The sequence below is a fragment of the Lagenorhynchus albirostris genome, chromosome 9, assembly GCF_949774975.1.
Source record: "Lagenorhynchus albirostris chromosome 9, mLagAlb1.1, whole genome shotgun sequence".
NCBI classification, from domain to species: Eukaryota; Metazoa; Chordata; class Mammalia; order Artiodactyla; family Delphinidae; genus Lagenorhynchus; species Lagenorhynchus albirostris.
Genome location: NC_083103.1, coordinates 6,661,296 through 6,681,150, shown reverse-complemented (window position 1 = coordinate 6,681,150; position 19,855 = coordinate 6,661,296). Strand labels below are relative to the sequence as shown.

The following is a 19,855-nucleotide window of genomic DNA, read 5'->3' as shown; positions in this document are numbered from 1 at the left end:
ACTTCAGCCCCTCCCACATATTCCGATGTCCAGTACCTCCTATTTGTTCCCTCTCTACTTGTCCTCTGTCCCCCTCTCCCCGTCCTGCAAGCTTTGGCCTTCCCTGCGTGTCCCCGACTTCGCGCCCCTCCCCCATGGAGGCCCCAGCTCGGGATCACCATTTCCTCGGAGGGTCTTTCAGCTGCTCTCGCGTTACCTTCGTGTCCTCATTCCCTGTACCCATTCCTAATGTCCCTCCGACGAAACTACCTGCAACCCATTTGTTCCCCCACCCCCCCGGACTCTTCATAAGCCCAGTCTCTATACCGTCCTCCGCTAGAGCGAGCCCGAAACTGACAGCCTTAGGTTACTCGGTATGCACCGCCCCAACCAGACCTCCCAGCCACAGGGCGACGCTGTCCATCTTCCTCTCTCCCGCACAAAGAGGACCCCACCCCTCCACCCCCGCTCTCGAATCTGGGGTGGGAGGAAGGGGCGGGTCAAGGCCTGGGGCGGGCGGGGCGCGTCCGAAAGGCTCGTCCTGTCCCGGGGCGGCGGGAAGGCGAGAGGCGGTAGAGACTGTGCTTGGCACCGACCACTTAGAGTAGTACAGGGGCGGGGAGGGCAGCAGAAATCAGTCCTCTTGGTTAGTTCCCCGCATGGGACCACGTGATTGGAGAGGTCCCGCCCTCCTCCGCCGGAACCAGGTGTTCGAATCCCGTCTCCAGAACTAGCGGCATTTCAGTCCTGCCGGCGTGAGGGCTGGGGCTCACGCCCTGGGGCTCATGGCAGCGCCGGTCCGCCTGGGCCGGAAACGACCGCTGCCCGTTTGCGCCAACCCGCTCTTCGTACGCTGGCTGACCGAGTGGCGGGACGAGGCAGCCAGCAGAGGGCGCCGCACGCAATTCGTGTTTCAGAAGGTGGGTTCTGGCCGGGCCTGATGGGGGACAGGTGCTGGCCGGGCCAGACAGCCAGGTCCACCCTGACCCGGTACTGTACCCCTACTCCGCCAGGCACTGCGCTCCCTACGGCGGTACCCACTGCCCCTGCACAGCGGCAAGGAAGCTAAGATCCTACAGCACTTCGGAGACGGGCTCTGCCGGATGCTGGACCGGCGGCTGCAGCAGCACAAGGCATCAGGTGGTGAACGCTGGGAGCAGGGGTCTGTGGTCCCCTGAGCCTCCCTCAGATGCAGCTTCTGTAACCACCTGGGATACTTTGGCTTCAGGCTCCCTGCTCCTGTCCAAGTTGCTGTTTGACGTCGGGCTAGTGGTTGACTTTTTCAGAACCTAACCGCTCTCACCAACCACTTGAGCTGGCCGCGTCACAGACCATCCTACCTGCTGGATTCCAGGGTCCAGGGTTGACTCTCTTCTACTCCCGCAGGTGACCACGCCCCATGTTCACCACCTGGAGCGAAGAGTCCAGCCCGGGAAAGGCCTGCCAAAGTCCAGGATCCTTGCATGCCAGTGAGGAGAGGGCAGGGGGGTAGAAGGGAAAGCGGGAGCACCAGGAGTAAGATTTTCTGGCTTGGGGGACTTAGCTGGGCTGGGTCCAAATCCCACCAGTGACACCTGGCTCTGGGCAAATGACTTATTCTGTCTGATGCTTAATTTTCTTATCTGTAGGTGTAGATAGTGAGTTATAATAGAGTCAGTTGAGAGAATTCCATGATCAAGCTATTTAGGGGGCCAAACCCAGTAAGTTATGGGATTTGCTGTTGAGTCTTCTTGTCTTACCTTCTCTGTCCTGTGCTAGAACTGAGGCTGGGCCAGGCCGATTACACCCCTACCCCACCCCCCACCCCCTGAAACTGTCCACCGTCTCATCCCAAGTTTGCAGGAGATCATACTATCACATGGCCTATTTTACAGATACAGAAGCTAGAGAGGCAGCTGAGTAATTTGCTCAGGGCCGTTTAGTCTGCTGAGATAGAACCTGAACCTCAGCTTTGCCAGGGATTGCGTCTGCAACAGCTGGCTGACTTTTGGCTTCAAAGGCCCCCTGTACCTTTCAGGGTCCAACCCAGCTCAAAGCAGGAGGCTCTGGCAAGTATTGGCCAGCTCGGCACTCGGGAGCTCGAGCAGTACTGCTGCTGCTGTACCGGGAACACCTGGTGAGCGCCTGACCAAATCGGGAGTCCGGGGAACTGAGGCCACGGGCCTGCAGCTCCTGGGGCAGGCTGCTTGGGCGCTGAACCTAAGTTGGTTACATTTCTGCCTTGGTTACAGAATCCTAATAGCCACGGCTTCCTAACCAAGGATGAGCTGCTGCAGAGGTGTGCCCAGAAGGCTCCAAGGGTGAGCACTGAGAGGGGGAAGGAGGGAGCCAAGTGGCTCTGGATCTGACCCTGAGCCCACCACAGGCTGCCCTTCTTGGGAGCAAGCAGCGGGGTGAGACAAGGGGGTGGGCAGGTGGTAGCCCTGGGAGCTCTCTAAGGGTCTCCTCCCGTACGAACAGGTGGCCCCTGGAAGTGCTCGGCCCTGGCCAGCCCTCCGCTCCCTCCTCCACAGGAATCTCATCCTCAGGACGCAGCAGCCAGCTAGGTGGGGAGAACAACGTGAGATGCAGGAGGCAGGGCCGGGGAGTAGGCGTGCCGTGCTGAGGTGGCCCTGCAGCCTGATGTGTACTTGTTGCCGACCAGAGGAGTGGCCCTGGGCAGGTCCAGAGGCAGCTGATCTGAGGGGCGAGAACGTGGCTAGCAGGAGGGGTATTGGGCAGCCACTGGCCTTGTTTGTGAAGTGTCGCCAAGGCTGGTGAGACCAGCCTAGCTGGGGGCAGGCAGGGGAGCCCGCCAAGTATGAGTGAAGAAGGGAGATCTGTGTTCTCTTTTTCCACCCACCAGGTACTCACTGACCCCAGAGGGTCTGGAGCTGGCCCAGAAGCTGGCTGAGTCGGAGGGCCTGAGCTTGCTGAGTGTGGGCAGCGGGCCAGAGGAGCCCCCTGGGGAGGAGCCTGCGGTGCCAGGAGCGGCCTCAGCTGAGCTGTGAGGAGGGGGAGGGGGGAGAACAGGGGAGCAGGAATCGTCCCCAAAATGAGGCCAGGACCCCACCCTGTCTCCATCAGCTCCAGCTGAGCTGTGGCTGCCCCACCTCCTAGGGGTTAGAGGAGCAGCAGCCCGGGCCTTGCACACACCGACTTCCACCCCTTCTCCCCAGTAGTGGCGCCAGCGAAGGGAACGTCCAACAGCCACCGCTGGAGCTGGGGCCTGGAGAGTACAGGGTGCTGTTGTGCGTGGACGTTGGCGAGACCAAGGGGTGAGTGAGGTGGGGGGAGGTGAGGGAGAGGACGCGGCGAGGGCCCTGGCCTGCCCTCCCTCAGGCCTCCCACCGTGCAACTCCAGGGCGGGATCCAGGCCAGAGCTGCTCCGAGAGCTGCAGCGGCTGCACGTGACCCACACGGTGCGCAAGCTGCACGTCGGGGACTTCGTGTGGGTGGCCCAAGAGACCAGTCCCAGAGACCCGGGTAAGGGGTGTGGATGGGCAGGTGGGGGGCAGAGGCAGGGCCTGGAGGGTGAGGGGACGCGAGCCAACGGGACACTTCTTGGCCTCTCGGCAGCACGACCTAGAGAACTAGTCCTGGACCAAATCGTGGAAAGAAAGCGGCTGGATGACCTGTGCAGCAGCATCATCGATGGCCGCTTCCGGGAGCAAAAGGTTCCTTCACTGGCCTCGCCACCCTCCCTGCCCCGGGCCCACTCAGGGGCACTTCTGGGTGGTATCCAGGCAGAGCTCCCACACCTCCAGCCACACCCCCTCTAGAGCTGCTCCAGGGCAGCCCCGAGATCAGACTCCACTCGGGCCCCTCCAGGCGCACAGTAGGTATGCAGGGTCTCTGGGCAGGGCTGAGGAGCATGTTAAGACCCCTAGGGTGTCCAGCCCCTGCAGCCTGGGGTAAACAAGGCTCACCCCTCCAGGAGTGGAACCGCAGCAGCTATGTGTCAGTGCCGGCTGCTAGGCTGACCCCATAGGCCACGTATAGGCCAAGGGAAGCTTGAAGAATGGGCATCGCTCAGATGGTGGCAGGGCTTTCTGTGCAAGAGTAGCAGCGTGAGCAAAGGTGTGGAGGCCGCTCTGAGGCAGGTGGAGAAGCTAGGGAGGATGAGGAGGCGAACTGGTGGGACCAAGGTCTTGTGACGGTTTTGAGGGTGACTTGATGGACACCTAGCATATGAGCATCCAGGTTTTGACCCACCTCACCCTCCCCAACTGCCTGCCCAGTTCCGGCTGAAGCGCTGCGGCCTGGGCCGTCGAGTATACCTGGTGGAAGAGCATGGCTCAGTGCGTAACCTCAGCCTTCCCGAGGGCACGCTGCTGCAGGCTGTCACCAACACTCAGGTGAGCCGGGAGGGCAGGGCCAGGCTGGCAGGGACCCTGTGGTCTACGGCTCCGCTCGGGAGCCACTCTCTTTCCCTTGGATCCTCTTCTCCAGGTCATCGATGGCTTCTTTGTGAAACGCACAGCAGATATTAAGGAGTCAGCAGCCTACCTGGCCCTGTTGACAAGGGGCCTGCAGAGACTCTACCAGGTGAGCAGGTGCATCCATCCGGCACTGGCCCCTTACTTAGGTCGCGTGTTCCCTCAGGGAAGGCGAGGTGAGTGAGATCCCTGTTTCTCAGGCTGGCCCACTGAGGCCTGGGATGGGGCAAGGCCTGGCTGGGGGTTGTCCCCTAGAGCTCTGGCCTGGCCTCAGTTCCCTCTTCCCTCAGGGCCACACCCTCCACAGTCGCCCCTGGGGAACCCAAGGGGACCCTGAATCAAGGGCTGGGCCCTCCCCAAACCCTCTCTGCTCACTCCTCACCTTCAACGACTTCAACGCCGGAGCCATCAAGAACAAGGTACTGCCTCTGCCCAGCCCCTCCTTACGAGGTCCAGCCCTGGGCCGCTCCTCACATGGTCCTCCCCCGACCCCAGGCCCAGTCTGTGCGGGAGGTGTTTGCCAGGCAGCTGATGCAGGTGCGCGGAGTGAGCGGGGAGAAGGCGGCAGCCCTGGTAGATCAGTACAGCACCCCTGCCAGGTAGGCGGCCACAGAGCCCCTGTCCTCTGCCCCCGCCCACACTGCATGGACGTCAACTCAGCCAGTGCCTTGCGGGTAATCTGGCTCTGTGAGGGCTGGACAGACCCAGCTGATACCTGAGGAGTTCACGGAGGTCCGGTGGTGAGGAAGACAGAGCCAGCCAAGACCAGACAGAATCTCAGGCATTGGGAGGAGGGGGAGAGAGACATTCTACAGTTAAGTCCTCTACATACGAACAAGTTCCATTCCAAGAGCACGTTCATGAGTCCGATTTGTTCGTAAGTCTAACAAAGTTAGCTTAAATACCCAACTAACACAGTCAGCTATATACCGCTGCTTTTACGCTTGCTTCTGGACATCCTGGGCTTGAAGTAAAGATACTGTACTACTGTACTCTGTACAGTACTGTAGAGTAAAGCACACCCACCTGTAGAGGATGCACGTGAGTGAGCATGTACACCAGACACATGAACTAACTTCCGTGATTGGACATGCGAGCATATGTTCATATCTTTGAAAGTTCACAACTTGAAGGTTCGTATGGAGGGGACTTCCTGTACCTGGTGCAGCAGAGAAGGCTTCCTGGAGGAGTGGGCGGGCCATGAAGACTGGGCCAAGAACAGCCATACTTGGGAAACATTTGCAGAAGCATGAAAGGAGGGTGAGCAGGATGGAGCAGGGCCTTGAATGCCAGGTTCAGGAAGTGCGGCCATGGTCCTGACTCCTCTAACCCATGCCAACCTCTTCCGGCCCGCCTCCCGTGACACTGGCCTGAGCCACTCGGGATGGGCCAGCAGTCAGCCATTGCCAAAACTTAGAAACTCATACTCCCCACCCCACCCTCAGCCTGTTGGCCGCCTATGACGCCTGTGCCACGCCGAAGGAAAAGGAAATGCTGCTGAGCACCATCAAGTGCGGACCCCTGCAGAGGTGAGGGCAGGAGACAGAACCTGGAGAGAGTAGGTGGGGTGCGGTTACCCTCACCCAGGCCTGACCCTTACGTGCCTTTCTCTTTGTGCAGGAATCTGGGGCCAGCTCTGAGCAGGACCTTGTCACAGCTTTACTGCAGCCACGGCCCCCTGACCTGAGCTATGCCACAAGACAGAACCCCGCCCCCATCTTCCCAGGCTACGCAGCCTTTTAACCGGGATCTTTGGGCTACAATAAAAATCTTAAGTGTTTGCAGCTTTATGTGTTAGGAGGAGATGCCAGGCCCCAGGGGTCTTGTAAGATATCCAGGTAGGAACTGGGGAGACCATTGGGTCCAGTTTTTAAACTGAGCTCCTCAGGACCCGTGGGGTCCCCTGGCAGGGCACTGAGACTGCCAGGGAGATGAAGTCAGTGAGGCGTTGCAACTTTGAATCTAGTTTATGTCATCAGAGTTCTCTGATCAAATAAAGTTTCCTTTGAGAAGAAGTTCTGTAGCTAGGAAAAGAAAAGTTTATAAAGCGCTGACAGTCCAGTTGCCTCATTTTATGGATTGGAACACTGAGGCTCAGGGAGCGATCGTTTGAGACCAAGCTAGGATTGAAACCCAGGGCCTCCTGGCACTGTCTAGAGCAGGATTGTTTGGGCCACTGCAGAGCAGCCAAGCCCACGTTTCTGGGCTGTGGCCTGGAGTCTGCAGCCTCATTACCTCTTCCCTCCTCAGGGTGATTCTGATGCCCATGGTATATAGGCCAGTTCCAGTCTTGGGGATGCAGCTCCCAGCTCCTGTGTATGGAGCCCTTCAGCCTGGACAGAGACACCCCCCGCCTTTAGGTGGACGTGGCCCGCCTCCCATGAGCCTGCCCTTTCCCCACTCTGGGGTTCACTGCAGTGTGACCCACCCACCTCAGCCACCAGGACTCCTTCTTTCTCCCTTTATTGCCTTTCTCTCTCTACCCTTCACAACAGCGTCTTCCCTTTTTAGCAGAACACAGTCATCCCTGAGCCCCAGGCTCCTCGGCTACAGGGAACCTCCCCCTCCCTGAGAGCTCCCCCGCCCACTCCTCAGAAGGTGTAGGCCCCCACGAAGACGGTGAGTCTCAGTACAGAGCTGGCCCGGTAGCTCATGAGGGAGTTCATGGTGACCATCTCGAGGTCCAGCACGTACTCCCGGGGGCCTGTCACAGGGCGCGCGAGGACCAGCATGGCGCTGACATTGTTGATTTGCTGCAGGGTACAGTGGGTGGGGGGACATGTAGATCGCGTCAACCTACGCACCAGGACCCTACTCCGCCATCACCTCCCTGCCCTGAGTCTGGTATCCACGACCAGTTGGCTGTGAAGTGGAGAGAGCCCTGGTCAGCCTGGGACCCCAGGCGCTCATCCAGACCTGTGACTCCCTCGACATCTGCACCCGGGCTCCTGCCCTCAGAAACATCCCACTGGTGCTCTTCCCACCCTTTCCAGCTAGTTCTTCTTTTGTCTAACCACGGTCAACTGATTCAGGACCAGGTGTGAGACTCGGGAGCAGTGGGGCCTTTGGTAACCTGGAGCAGGCAGACTCCCCTTCAAAGCACTCAATTCCAGAAAGAGAAAACCAGCACTGGTACCAGACAAACCCTTAACACCCCTCTCACTGTGTCACATCCAGACCCTGCCCTCCTCCCACCTCCACCAGCAGAGAGCTGGATTCTCAGACCCCAGGCCCCTGTGCCAACCCCTGCTGCCTCTGTCTCCAAGATCCAGCTCCACTTGTTTGCCCTTCCCAGACTCTGCTGTGTCTGTTACCTCCAGCCTCTCATGCTAGTCCTTTGTCCTAAGGGTGAAGCAGTTGAAGCCAGATACGCAGACCAGCACAGGGACTCAAACCCCAGTGTCTGAGTGCCTTGCTAGAATTGTATTTAACAATCTGTAGTTTGTACCAAGGGAATTTATAACACTTCTACCTTGCTACAGAAATTCTGACCCCTGTGGGGAGGGACACAGAGAAGAGGCGGGGCATGGTGGCATAGTTGCGTCTCCCATTTAAGGTTTCCTGGAATTCAGTTTTGGATTATGCAAGTCAGTTGAGGGATGGGGTTAAGGGAAAGCCTTACCCTAATGTAGAAGTCTCCCTGCGAGTTTCCAGCACGGATCTGAAAAGCATTGTAGGCGCCAGGGTAGACGGACGTCGCTTGGATTTGGAACACGTCGGCTGGTACGCTCCGCTCCGAGGTGATGCTCATGTAGCGGTGCACGATGGACGAGGGCTGCTCCCGGCACAGGGGGTTGGAAGCCGGACAGAGGCAGCGACTGGAGACCCCGAGATGGGAACACGAATGAGGTCATAGCCCATCCTCCAAATCTGGCCCACCCCCAGAATTAGGGATCCCAAAAGGATCCTCCCACTCCTGCTGTAACAGCATGTGTGGTTTAGTTGGACTACAACTCCCATCGGCCCTCAGAGCACTCGGCAGCCCGAACAGGCGCCAGTCAGCCGCAGAGCCCTCTGGGAGTTGTAGTTTCTGCTATGGCCTGGTGTCGAGTTGACTCACTTGTCCGACACCTGGACATAGGGCTCCACGCAGCGGTTGGTGTCCACGCAGCGGTAGCCCCCGTGGAAGTTGACACACGTTTGGGCCTCAGAGCACTGGTGCGCACCCGACTCACACTCGTCAATGTCTGTGCCGGGGGAGAGGGGCTTGGAACCCGGATACCAGGCCACCAGCTCCTGACACCACCCTGCCCGCTGCACCGGGGCAACCTGTACCTTGGCACAGGCGCGTGGCCAGCAACTGGTAGCCCTGCGGGCAGTGGCAGGAGAAGCGGCCTGGCTCGTTGACACAGCGGTACTGGCAGAGGTAACTGGAGTAGCTGCACTCATCGATATCTGAGGGGGGAGGGGGAGGGGGGCGGGGCTGAGGACTGGGCTGCCGCAGTCCTCCAGCTCAGCCCCACACATGCTCATCTCATCGACTGAGCCTGGCCCCAGGTTAGGCTCAGTGTAGAAAGAAGCAGAAGAGACAGGCCCTGCGGAACTCAGCAGCGGACAGAGGGTTCAAGAAAGAACTGCACAGGGGACTTTCCTGGCGGTCCAGTGGTTAAGACTCCGCGCTTCCACTGCAGGGGGCATAGGTTCCATCCCTGGTCCGGGAACTAAGATCCCAGAAGCCACATGGCAAAAAAAAAAAAAAAGAAAGGACTGCCCAGCTCACAGATCTCTCTTTGCCCCAGGACTATAAGGTGATACTAAATGAGAGCACTGGGAATCTAGAGGTTTGGCTTTATATCCTACTGACTGAGTTTGGGGAACCTAAGTTTTCCTGTCAATAAAATCAGTGGCTTAGACTGATGAGCCCTCGAGGCATCCCAGCCTGCTCTGGGTTTCAGTACTTTGCCCGAATCCTGCAACCTACAATCCGCCCAATTACAGTCACCTCCTGCCAACTGCGAGCAGCAGAGGCAGGAGCCAGGTTTTCTCCTCTGTGCCCCTTATGCTGCCCGGCACCTAGCCAGGTACCAATGCGGCCTTCCTCGCCAGCAAAGCACAAAGCATAACAGAAACAGGGCACGTGGCCGGTTGACATGGAGTGAGACAGAGCCCTGGCCCCATTGGGCAAGTCACTCAATCTCTCTTCACTGAAGTATTTTATCTTATTTTTTGTAATCCTCCCAACAAAACTTGAGGGAAGTATTATGTCAATTTGCAGAGGAGGAAAAACTGCTATTTATCTCATAGGATTGTTGGCAGGATTAAATAAGGCCAAATATGTAAGGAAAGCATACTGCACAGGGCAGTTTCTCAATAAATGCTAATTCACTTTAAAGCGTTGCTGCTTGGGACTTGAAAAAGTCTGTCGTCGTTTTCTCACTTAATTCTCAAGACAACCTATTCTACAGAAGAATAAATGGACTCAGAGAGAAGAGTGACTTGCCCTGGTCCAGGATTCGCACGCACATCAGCCTGATTCCCAGGGAGGGGGGCACCTACATCTTCGTTCAGTCTCCCTACTGAGCTTCGGTGGGGATCTGACTGCTCCCCTCTGTGCCTTCCCCACCAGGTGGGCAGCTCTGTAGGTGCCCAGCCACCAGCTGGGGTGGAGTACCAGGAGGCACATGGGTGCAGGATGGACGGGACGTGGAGGCATCAAGGGGAGGGCTGTGTGGCAGGAGGTGCAGCATGACACAGGGCCTGGGGGACCAGTGGAGGGACACGCGGCAGGGGTGGAGCTCTCACCACTGCAGGAGAAGCCATCCCGGTGCAGCTCATAGCCCTGGTGGCAGCGACACAGGAAGGTCCCATAGGAGTTGAAGCAGCGCTGCTCACACGGAGCCCCCATGTCACATTCGTTCACATCTGGGGGTGCCAGGAAGAGGGGGAGGGGTGAAAGCCGAGGAGCAGCCCAGAGCCCCCGCTGCCCCTGGGCTGGTCAGGAAGGGAGCTCCCCACCCACACACCACCCTGCGCAGGACCCAGGAGCCTGGCCCAGCCCGGCCTCACCCACACAGGAGCGGTTGTTGGGCCCCAGCTGGAAGCCCGGCTCGCACTGGCATCGAAAGGAACCAGGCAAGTTCACGCAGCGGTGCTGGCAGTAGCGGTAGCGGCACTCATCTATATCTGGGATGGAGGCAGGGGAAGGACAGCAGAGGGCAAATGTCAGGTGCGGCCCAGGCCAGCTGGGACTCATCACCCGTAGTCTTGCTTGTGTCTGGGCTGGGCCAGATCAGCCAGGACTCACACATACATGCACACAGTCCTGTGTCTGGGGACAGTAAGGCAGAGGTGGCAGGGGACTGGGGTGAAACCTGGGGGTGGGTTGGAACGGGGATCAGGTGCTAGAGTGAGAGCCAGGTCATGGGCACAGAGCAGGGACCAGAAAGGCCGCTCCCCAGACTCACCCACACACTCGGGCCCGATCTTGCGGTAGCCGTCGGGGCAAGTACACTGGTAGGAGCCAGGCAGGTTATGGCACTCCTGGCTGGGGCGGCAGTCGTGCAGGGCCTGGGCACACTCGTCCACGTCTGCAGGAGACACCACTCAGCCCCCGCCTGGCAGCCCATGCACCACCCGACACGACAGACACCTCAGTATGGGAGCACACAGGTCAGGTACCACTTACATGGATGTGTGGGTGACTGATGCACCCACAACAGGAACACGTGGACCCGCCCAACAGCACAAATAAGAGTTTACCAGCTTGGAGCCAATGAGAATGGCACCCCTACGCTGGGAGACCTCATGCCAGGGAAGCATAGGATAAGGCCCTGCCCATACTCCCAGGAGCACAGATTCCAGGGCCTTCCTCCAAGGCCCGAGGCACCCACGGGTGGGGTGCAGACCAGGAAGGGGCAGGGGCAGAGGCTGAGAGGCAGAGCTCTTGCAGTACGTCTGCAGCAGTCAAGGCGAGGGTCCCAGAGGCTGGCTGGGCAGTGTAACAGGAGCTGGGGCCCCCTGCAGCAGGCCCCACGCAAAGTGAGGGTCTGGACAAGGGTCTGGATGTTATCCTAGTGGCCCTGAGGAGGCTCTTGAGCAAGGGAGGAACATGAGGTGTAAGTTTTTAAGATGCAGTGAGAGACGCTCGGTAGAAGGGTTGGAAGCCTCAGTGTCAGGGTGACCCTTACTCACCCGTGCAGCTCTCTTGCTCATCGGGCTCATAGCCCGGGAGGCAGGGGTTGGGGTGCTCAGCAGGGGGCACTGGTGGTGGTGGTCCCTCGCCATGCAGGTCACTGATGACAGCAGCAGAGCGGGGCAGGCACAAGTAGCCCCCATAGTGGTTGATACATTTCATTTCCCCCTTGCAGGCCTCCGGGATGGTCAGGCACTCATTGACATCTGCGGAGAGGGGCCTGCTGGGCACAGCCAGTCTCCTGGGCCGGCCGTGGAGGGGGTGGGAGGCAGGAGCCCATCTCAGCCTTCTCTAAGCTGAGTGACCCGGGCAGGGCCTTCCCTCTCTACTCAAGAAGCTAAGGCTGCCTGCCCAGGACCCCTTCCCAGGGCCTGCCAGGGCTGATGGTGGAGCAGTTGTTCCTATAGTCACCCCCATTTTCTTGCCCCCAAGAGGGTCTCTGTCCCTCCCCAAAGCCCTGGCCCTGACTCAGCCTAACAGTGATGTGCAGGCCTCCTTACCCACCCCCGCAAGCACTGCTCTCCTGGAGCCGTGATAGGACAAAGCTGGATAGGACAGTGATTAGAGGAGGTATCCAGGACAGCGCCCTGTTGCTCTCTAGACTCCTGAGGGGGTGGGGAGGGGGGCGGGCAGGGTGTCCTGGGTTTCTCTGAGAGGGAGGGGCCTGGATGGTTTCTCCACCCCTAGCCGAGCTGGCCCCCTGAGAACCAGAGCTGGCCACGGCCAGGCAGAGCTGGGCAGGAGACAGAGCAGCTCTTGGAGGTGGGGTTGCAATCCCCTTCCCGGTTCTCGGGGGTGAGTCAGTCCCCCAAGCATCCTCACCCCGGCAGTGCTGGCTGTCAGGGTCCCACTCATAGCCGTCTGTGCATTCCTACAAGGGGACCAGAGGTGGCCAGTGGTCACCCCTGGCCGCCTCTAGCTGACCAGGCCAAGACCAGGGCCCAAGCCTGGCCACCCTCCCCGCCTGCTCCAAACAATGGCCCCAGCTGCTCCACCAACCAGGGGAGGGGAGAATCTTCCCCAGCAGCAGCCACCCCAGGATCCTGGTCTCTGTGTCCCTGCCCTGCTCAGCCCAGCCCAGGCCAGTGACCCCACTGTCCCCACCGTGTAGCTGTCGGGCTCCTCAGAATCCTGGGGAGACGCTGCCCCCAACAGCAACAGCAGCAGCGCCCAGAGCAGTAGAGACGCGGGGAGGCAGGAGGCGAAGGGGAGCATCCTGGGGCTGGGGGATGGTGGGCGGGGGTCAGGGCGCCTCTGCCGCAGCAGCCCGCATTCCCGGTACCAGGACTCAGAGCCGTGGCCCCGGTCGCCTCCTGCCCGGAACCGTGCTTGGGGCACCGGAGCCTCCCAGGGCCGAGGGCCGACTCCTCACGCAGGCCGGGGTTCAGGGCCCACCCGCCCGGGGCCGCCCCGCCCCCGCCCGGTCCCCCCGCGGCTCCGGCCGAGGAGCGCGGGCCTCTCGGCTCCTTGCTGACGCGACTCGGCCGAGACTCTGGCTCGCGCCCTCCCCCCATGGACGGCCACTCACTTGGGCCCGCGACGGCCCCGCGGCCCGCGGCTCCGGCGGCTCGGCTGGCTTCGGCACTGCCTGCGGCAGACGGACAGGCGGACGGCGCAGCTCCCTGGACGCGCGGCCCCAGGAAGCGCCCCCCGCCCGCCCGCCCGCCGCGGCGCGGCCCACCCCGGCGCCTCCGCCCGCCCCTCAGCGGATTCCTGAGCCCGCGCCAGGGGGAGGGACCCCGACCCCCCACTTCTCCGCCCCCAGCCGGCCGCAGGCCCCCACCCGGTCCCCCGCGGCGCCTCCCGGAGCCGCCTCCCGGCGCCGGGCCAGGGTCCCCTAGCGCCCGATCCTGGGGGCATTGGCCCTGATGCCAGGCCCCCGACTCACTTAGGAGCCCCCACGCTTTCACTTTGCGCACCCCAAAATGTCATCCTGCGCACCTAGACCCTACCTAATCTGCGCCCCCAAAATTCCTGTGCACTTAAGGCCGGGGCCCACAGACTCTTTCTGCGCCTCCCAGAATGTCATCCTGGGGACCTAGACCCCACCTAATCCTGGGACTTCCAGATCCTCACTCTGCAGCCTCCAGAATGTTATTCTGTGCACGCGGACAGTCACTCTGGAAATACCAGAACTTCGTCCAGGGTCACCAGACCCTCGCCCTAAGAAGAGACGCTCCCAGGTCCAGAACTGTCCATCTCGGTCCCTTCTCCTCTCCATCCCCAGGGCTGTCTTCAGCCAGGCGGTCCCTTCACTCCAGAACGGCCTCCTGCGAGCCCTCAGTCCGAGAGGCTACCTCAGTTTGGGGCGGGGGCGGCAGTTCACTTCTGGCCCAGAATGAATGGAAGCCCCTGAGAAGGCGGGCAGGGCCGAACTCGGGCGTGCAGGACGCCAGGGTCCGGTGCCATCGCCTTCCTGGCCATCCTCCCACCAGCGTCCCCCGACCCCACACACACACCCCGCCCCCAGTCCCCGGGTTTCTGCATCCTCTCCCAAGCAGAGGGAGAGCCCTAAGGGGAGGAGTTTGGGCGGAGCTGGCTCCCAGGAAGGGGTTGGGGGCTTGCCCTGGCCACGTCTCAGGGCGGGGCCAGACGGGAAAGGGCTGCGTGTCTAGGGGTCCCCTGCCTGGAGGCAGACAGGGTGTGGGAACTGCCGAGCCCTCGGTTCCCTTTCCCACCCCTGTTTATCTTCACTATCGCCCCGCCGGGGGAGAGGAGAGGACTTAACGGTGGGTCCTGGGGTGAGCCTTCCGGGTGCAGTGTGAACTGGAGAGCACCTCGCCACCCCCAAATCCTTCCCAGCACCATCCCCCAACGTGCGGGGAAGGAGCCTAAAAATAATAGTTCTTTAAAACCAAAAATACAGACAGTAACAAGTGCTGGCGAGGAGATGGAGAAATTGGAACACTCATACACTGTGGGTGGGAATGTAAGATGGGGCAGCCACTGTGGAAAACAGTCTGGCAGGTCCTCAGAAATGTTACCACGTGACCCAGCGATTTCACTCCTAGGTATATACCCAGGGGGATTGAAAACACAATCCACACACACACGAAATCTGTACAGTGTTCATAGCAACACTATTCATAAGAACCAAAATATAGAACCAATCTAATGTTCATCAACTGATGAAAGGATAAGCAAAAAATGGTAACACGGTGGAATGTTATTCAGCCATAAAAAGGAATGAAGTACTGATATATGCTACAACATGGATGAATCTTGAAAATAGTACACTAGTTGAAAGAAGCCAGACACAAAAGGCCACATATTCCACTTACTTATATGACATACCCAGAATAGGCAAATCTGAAAGACAAACTAGATGAGTGTTTGCCGGGGGAAGGGGAATGGGGAAATGACTTCTAATGGGTATGGGGTTTCTTTTCGGGTGATGAAAATGCTCTGATATTAGACAGTGGTGATGGTTACACCATTATGCAAATACATGAAAAACCGCTGAATTGTACACTTATAAATGGTGAATTTTATGGTATGTGAATTATACCTCAATAAAGCTGTTATGTGAACCTCCAGCTCTGAGGGCTGACATGGGGCTTTAGCCATAGGTCACACACAGCCAGAAGCAGCTTGGGACACATGCCTGGGATCTAGAATCATGAAGCCAGGTACCCCTCTGTGGATGGTCTGTCTACTGTATTTTAATAAAGGCAGCATCACTCTTTTTTCCAAATAGAGGAGTCCCTTGGCTTACTATCCGGGGTGTGTGGGTGGGGGGGGCGGGGGCTGGGTGCAGCAAAACGGGATCTCACAGCTTTGGGAAGATTCCTAATGAATGAAAAAAAGAGGTGGTGAGCTCATGAGTGGATGGATCCCTTCCCGTCGCTCCCATCCCCATGGAACCCCGAGAAAGCCAGCTTTTTTCTCACCCATCTCTTGTATTGGGTGCTGGTTGCCAGCCTGGAGGCCCATATGGGAGCTCCCTAGCCCAAGGACCCACTTAAAACCAAGGCAGAAGTAACAGGTGTGAACACCCCTGCCCAGCCCTTAGCCTCCGGCCTTACTCTGTCTGAGATGCCAACCCTGCTATCCTTCCGCCCCCTCAGGCCCACCCACACCCCTCATCCCCATCCCCAGACTGATAGGAATGAAGAACAGAAGGAGGTAGTAGATGCCACTTGCTGTCCCCCGGACCCTGAACTTTTCTATTTAAAGCCCATGACGACCAATCGCTCAGTCAACAAATCCCCACTGAGCCAGCTCTGTGCCCAGCCCCTTCCTGGGTGCTGAGGACACAAGCAAGGCAGATACCTCCGGTGCGGTTGGGACGCAGATGCCCAGTAGGCACAGGCACAGCAGGGGCTCAAGGAGCTGCAGGTTACACCACAGGATGGGTGAGCTGCTTGGAGGTGACTTCTGAGCCGACTGAGCTTTGTAATAGGATGAACAAGAATGCTCTCCGGGGGCCACTGACCACCACCCATCCCCCCAGTCATCAGGGCCTGTGGCTTCCATAGCCCCCTGTTTCCCGCTCAAGGCACTGATGGCCTTACATTGTCACTGCCCACTTAGGATCTGTCTCCTCCTGTCCCCTTAAGGACAGATCCATCTCCGTATCCCTAGAATCGCCCAGAACAGCATGGGCAGAGAGCCTCTGTTGAATAAACGGGTGGAGCGGGGTACAGGAAGGCAGGGGGCCATGTAGGGACAAAAGCCTGAAGGCCTCTTGTGCTCGGGGGTCCTCCTCCCCCTCGCAGCCTGGTTTCCCCTTTGTGGTTTCTCCAGCTCCACCCTCTCAGCCCCTCCACCTTGGTCTGCATAGCTTCCTGCCGCTGACACTCTGGTCTGCGGCGTCATGTCACTAACTGTCCATCTCTCCTGTCTCCTGGCCCTGTTGGTGGCAGGCCTGGCCCAAGGCATCAAGAGCTCCCTCAGGGGCCAGGTAAGCGTCCCCAGCCTGCTCCCCATGCCTGGGGCTCACCCCCTCAGAAACAGTGCTTTGCTCCTACTTCTCGGAGCAACTGAGGCTGGAGAGGTGATTGACGCGTCCAGGCCCACACAGGGAGAAGAGGGGGTGAACCGGCTGCTCCCCTAACCCAGTCCTGGCACATCTGGGAGCTGAGGTGGGGTCCCAGCAATGACTCCTCACCTCTCCGCCTCCCCACTGCCCTTGGTTGTTTTTCCAGGACCCAGGTCCCCAGCCTCTGGAGCTGAAAGAGGTCTTCACGTTGTTCCAGATCCAGTACAACCGGAGTTACTCACACCCAGCAGGTATCACGGGGCGCAAATGTCTCCGGTCCAACCCCCCTTCTCCCATTTAAGAGACAAGGAAATCAAGCCACAGGGTGGGGAATGTGCTTGGCCAAAGCCACTCAGCAGGACAGTGACAGGGCTGGGGGTGTACTCCCTGGTTTCCCAAATGCACAAGTGGGGACAGGATCATCCTTGGCTACGAACCTGGAGGGAGGCAGCAGCTCTTGGGGGTCTGACTGGTCCAAGAGGATCCTTCACCTCCAGAGCCACTTTCCTGTGACTGCAGGCAGCAGGCAGGAGGCCGCCATCTAGTCATGAGTTAATTCAGCAAACACCCAAGGATACCCATTTTGTCCCCAAGCTGGGGACTCCCTCTCCACCCCCAGGAGTTGCCAGCCCTGCCCCTGCCCTCTGGATCTCATCTCCCATAGGGGGATGGTCTGTGAGCACCTTTCAGCCCAGACTTCCTGTGCCATGGACCTGTACCCCACCCTCCCCCGCCTCGTTCCAGCCACAGACTTGCGGTCAGAGATGTGAAGTACAGAGAGCGATGACCTGGCAGGATGCTGATCTCTAACCATCCACTTTTCCCTTGAGTCACTCTGCCTTCCGACCCTTTACTTGGCTTCTCCCCCAGGTGGGCGGAGATACCCCTCTTCTGGCTTCCTAGGAAAACCCAACCCTAGGGGCGCTGGGGAGCCACTTCCTTGGCCCAGGTGTCTGTAGCAGGGCCTGCAAGGACCACGGGAAACACAGCCAGTGCTCACCTGGGCGAGTGTGGATGAGAAGCCAAGCCAGTGACCACTTCCTACCCCTGGGGGCTTGGAAGCCAGCCTAGGACAACCTCCTTTTGGTCTAGAGCATGCTCGCCGCCTGGACATCTTTGCCCGAAACCTGGCCAAGGCTCAGCAGCTGCAAGAGGAGGACTTGGGCACAGCTGAGTTTGGGGTGACTCCATTCAGTGACCTCACAGGTACCGGGACCCCCTCCTGGCCCCTAGGTGGTAGGTGGGGAAGCAGAACCTTCTCCAGGGATACTAGCAGATGGACAGGGCAGGTTTTTGGCTTTTGTTTCCCAGAGGGACTCTGAGGACCAGAGGCCTGGGTGCTTGGCCCAAATCAGAGATCAGGGGCAGGAACTCCGGAGGCCGGGGTCGCAACCCAGCTCAGGGGGAGGCAGCAGGTGCAGGGGAGTGCACCCCAGCAAGGAACCTGGCCTCTCTCTAGGCCTCAGTACCCTTGCCTTTCTGTCTCCCAGGGTATTAGGGGGACTCAGATGGCTGAGGATGTGGATGGCTGAAGTGAGAGGCAGACTGTGGGGGAGAGGGGGTAAAAACTGCAAAATTTGGGGGCCCCATCTGTCTCCCAGAGGAGGAGTTTGGCCAGCTTTATGGGCATCAGAGGGTGGCTGGAGAGGCCCCCAGTGTGAGCCAAAAGGTAGGGTCTGAAGAGTGGGGGCAGTCAGTGCCCCTGACCTGTGACTGGCGGAAGAAGGCTGGAATCATCTCACCCATCAGGAATCAGGTATCTGCCCCCTTGCGGCCTGGCCCAATCCAGTCCTGGTGGCGGGAGGGGGAGGGGAGGGGCAAGGCCTGCATTCCCTACCCCCACCCCCATCCTTCTACCACTAGCAAAACTGCAACTGTTGCTGGGCCATGGCAGCAGCAGGCAACATCGAGGCCCTGTGGGCCATCAAATACGATCAATCTCTGGAAGTCTCTGTGCAAGGTATGGCTGGGGGAGGGGACCTGTGTGACTGAGGCGGGGGTGCCTGAGGCCCGGGCACCCACACTGTCCCTGCTTGCACCAGAGCTGCTCGACTGTGACCGCTGTGGGAATGGCTGCAAGGGCGGTTTCGTCTGGGATGCGTTCATAACTGTCCTCAACAACAGTGAGTGCCTGTCTCTCCGGGCAGCTGTGTGTGTGTGTGTGTGTGTGTGTGTCGGGGGGGTGGGGGGTGGGATGTTCCGGAGCTGAGCCGAGTCTCCTCCGGGGCCTTGCTCATGTCCAGGTGGCCTGGCCAGTGATAAGGACTACCCATTCAAGGGGAACAGCAAACCCCACAGATGCCAGGCTAAGAAGCACAAGAAGGTGGCCTCGATCCAGGATTTCATCATGCTGCAGCCCTGCGAGCAGAGTATGGGCAGGATGGAGACACATGGGCGGGCCCAGGGGGGAGAATGACAGGGACAGACAGACCAGGACAGACAGGGCTACAGACAGAGATGGAGGGATTTGGGGGCGGGGGGTTGGGCGTGGGAAAGAGAAAGAGATAGAGACACCCATGAGCCGAGAGCAGGGGGCACAGGACAGGCAGGGCCTGACGGCACATTCCACCCCCAGGCATCGCCAGGTACGTGGCCACCCAAGGCCCCATCACTGTGACCATCAACATGAAGCTACTGCAGGTGGGATAAGGTAGGGAACTGGGGGGAGGGGTATATAGGGGAGGTGGCCCCCGACTCAGCCTCTCTGCCCCTGCAGCAATACCAGAAGGGTGTGATCAAGGCCACATCTACCACCTGTGACCCCCAGCTTGTGGATCATTCTGTCCTGCTGGTGGGTTTTGGTAAAAGCAAGTCGGTGGAGGGGAGGCAGGCAGAGGCAATCTCATCCCGGTCTCATCCTCATCCTCGCTACTCCAACCCATACTGGATCCTGAAGAACTCCTGGGGGGCCAACTGGGGTGAGGAGGTGAGTGTGATCTACTGGGGGCGGGAGGACAGGGCCGGACAGACCTCTCCCCGCCGACTGGCCCTGATGTCCCCTAACTTCCTAGGGCTATTTCCGGCTGCATCGAGGGAGTAATACCTGCGGCATCACCAAGTACCCACTCACTGCCAGAGTGGACAAACCCGTTAAGAAGCACCAAGTCTCCTGCCCTCCCTGAGCCCACCTGGCTGCCCCCCAGCTCTCTCCTGCTATGCCAGCTACCTCCCTGCCCACCCCACCCCAAGGTTTTTGCCTATTCTCCCAGTGTTTCTGCTACGGATTGAATAAACCTAGACAAGACCCCTGTCTTCGGAGTGGACTCAGCTGGGGTGGGGAAATAGATGGGGAGTACATAGATAACATTCTCTGACATGTCCTAGTCCCTGCGGGGCCAATGGACA

The 19,855-nt window shown here is 59.4% G+C and overlaps 3 protein-coding genes across 13 annotated transcripts; 2 read left to right on the top strand and 1 right to left on the bottom strand.

Moving 5' to 3' along the window:
• Window positions 1-496: 496 nt before the first annotated feature.
• MUS81 (MUS81 structure-specific endonuclease subunit) lies at window positions 497-6,181 on the top strand. Of its 8 annotated transcripts, XR_009542311.1 has the most exons (17): window positions 497-899; window positions 993-1,119; window positions 1,366-1,448; window positions 1,997-2,095; window positions 2,211-2,279; window positions 2,440-2,525; window positions 2,825-2,965; window positions 3,138-3,236; window positions 3,323-3,444; window positions 3,538-3,635; window positions 4,200-4,316; window positions 4,411-4,506; window positions 4,688-4,816; window positions 4,893-4,996; window positions 5,517-5,657; window positions 5,843-5,926; window positions 6,018-6,072. XR_009542311.1 is itself a non-coding variant. In XM_060158588.1 (16 exons), exons 1-16 carry the CDS (start codon window positions 765-767, stop codon window positions 6,082-6,084), a joined length of 1,653 nt encoding a protein of 550 aa, XP_060014571.1. In that variant the 5' UTR covers window positions 497-764; the 3' UTR covers window positions 6,085-6,181. The 8 variants fall into 8 exon arrangements, 4 of the variants coding, with proteins under 4 accessions (XP_060014571.1, XP_060014570.1, XP_060014574.1 ...); XR_009542310.1 differs by having other exon boundaries at window positions 5,517-5,926; window positions 6,018-6,181; XM_060158588.1 differs by lacking the exon at window positions 5,517-5,657 and having other exon boundaries at window positions 3,141-3,236; window positions 6,018-6,181.
• Window positions 6,182-6,413: 232 nt separating this feature from the next.
• EFEMP2 (EGF containing fibulin extracellular matrix protein 2) lies at window positions 6,414-19,594 on the bottom strand. 2 transcript variants are annotated; one of them, XM_060158593.1, is made up of 11 exons: window positions 13,058-13,182; window positions 12,634-12,751; window positions 12,352-12,400; window positions 11,529-11,735; window positions 10,802-10,924; window positions 10,404-10,520; window positions 10,140-10,259; window positions 8,673-8,792; window positions 8,458-8,584; window positions 8,020-8,215; window positions 6,414-7,150 (listed from the first exon to the last, which is right to left on the bottom strand). In XM_060158593.1, exons 2-11 carry the CDS (start codon window positions 12,742-12,744, stop codon window positions 6,989-6,991), a joined length of 1,332 nt encoding a protein of 443 aa, XP_060014576.1. In that variant the 5' UTR covers window positions 12,745-12,751; window positions 13,058-13,182; the 3' UTR covers window positions 6,414-6,988. The 2 variants fall into 2 exon arrangements, with proteins under 2 accessions (XP_060014576.1, XP_060014575.1); XM_060158592.1 differs by lacking the exons at window positions 12,352-12,400; window positions 12,634-12,751; window positions 13,058-13,182 and adding exons at window positions 15,802-15,922; window positions 16,948-19,594 and having other exon boundaries at window positions 11,529-11,770.
• On the top strand, window positions 16,335-19,749 carry CTSW (cathepsin W). 3 transcript variants are annotated; one of them, XM_060158595.1, is made up of 10 exons: window positions 16,335-16,432; window positions 16,677-16,761; window positions 17,603-17,716; window positions 18,112-18,266; window positions 18,374-18,470; window positions 18,553-18,633; window positions 18,754-18,879; window positions 19,086-19,150; window positions 19,227-19,436; window positions 19,522-19,749. In XM_060158595.1, exons 1-10 carry the CDS (start codon window positions 16,346-16,348, stop codon window positions 19,630-19,632), a joined length of 1,131 nt encoding a protein of 376 aa, XP_060014578.1. In that variant the 5' UTR covers window positions 16,335-16,345; the 3' UTR covers window positions 19,633-19,749. The 3 variants fall into 3 exon arrangements, with proteins under 3 accessions (XP_060014578.1, XP_060014577.1, XP_060014579.1); XM_060158594.1 differs by having other exon boundaries at window positions 18,112-18,633; XM_060158596.1 differs by lacking the exon at window positions 19,522-19,749 and having other exon boundaries at window positions 18,112-18,633; window positions 19,086-19,160; window positions 19,210-19,252.
• The last annotated feature ends 106 nt before the right edge of the window (window positions 19,750-19,855 follow it).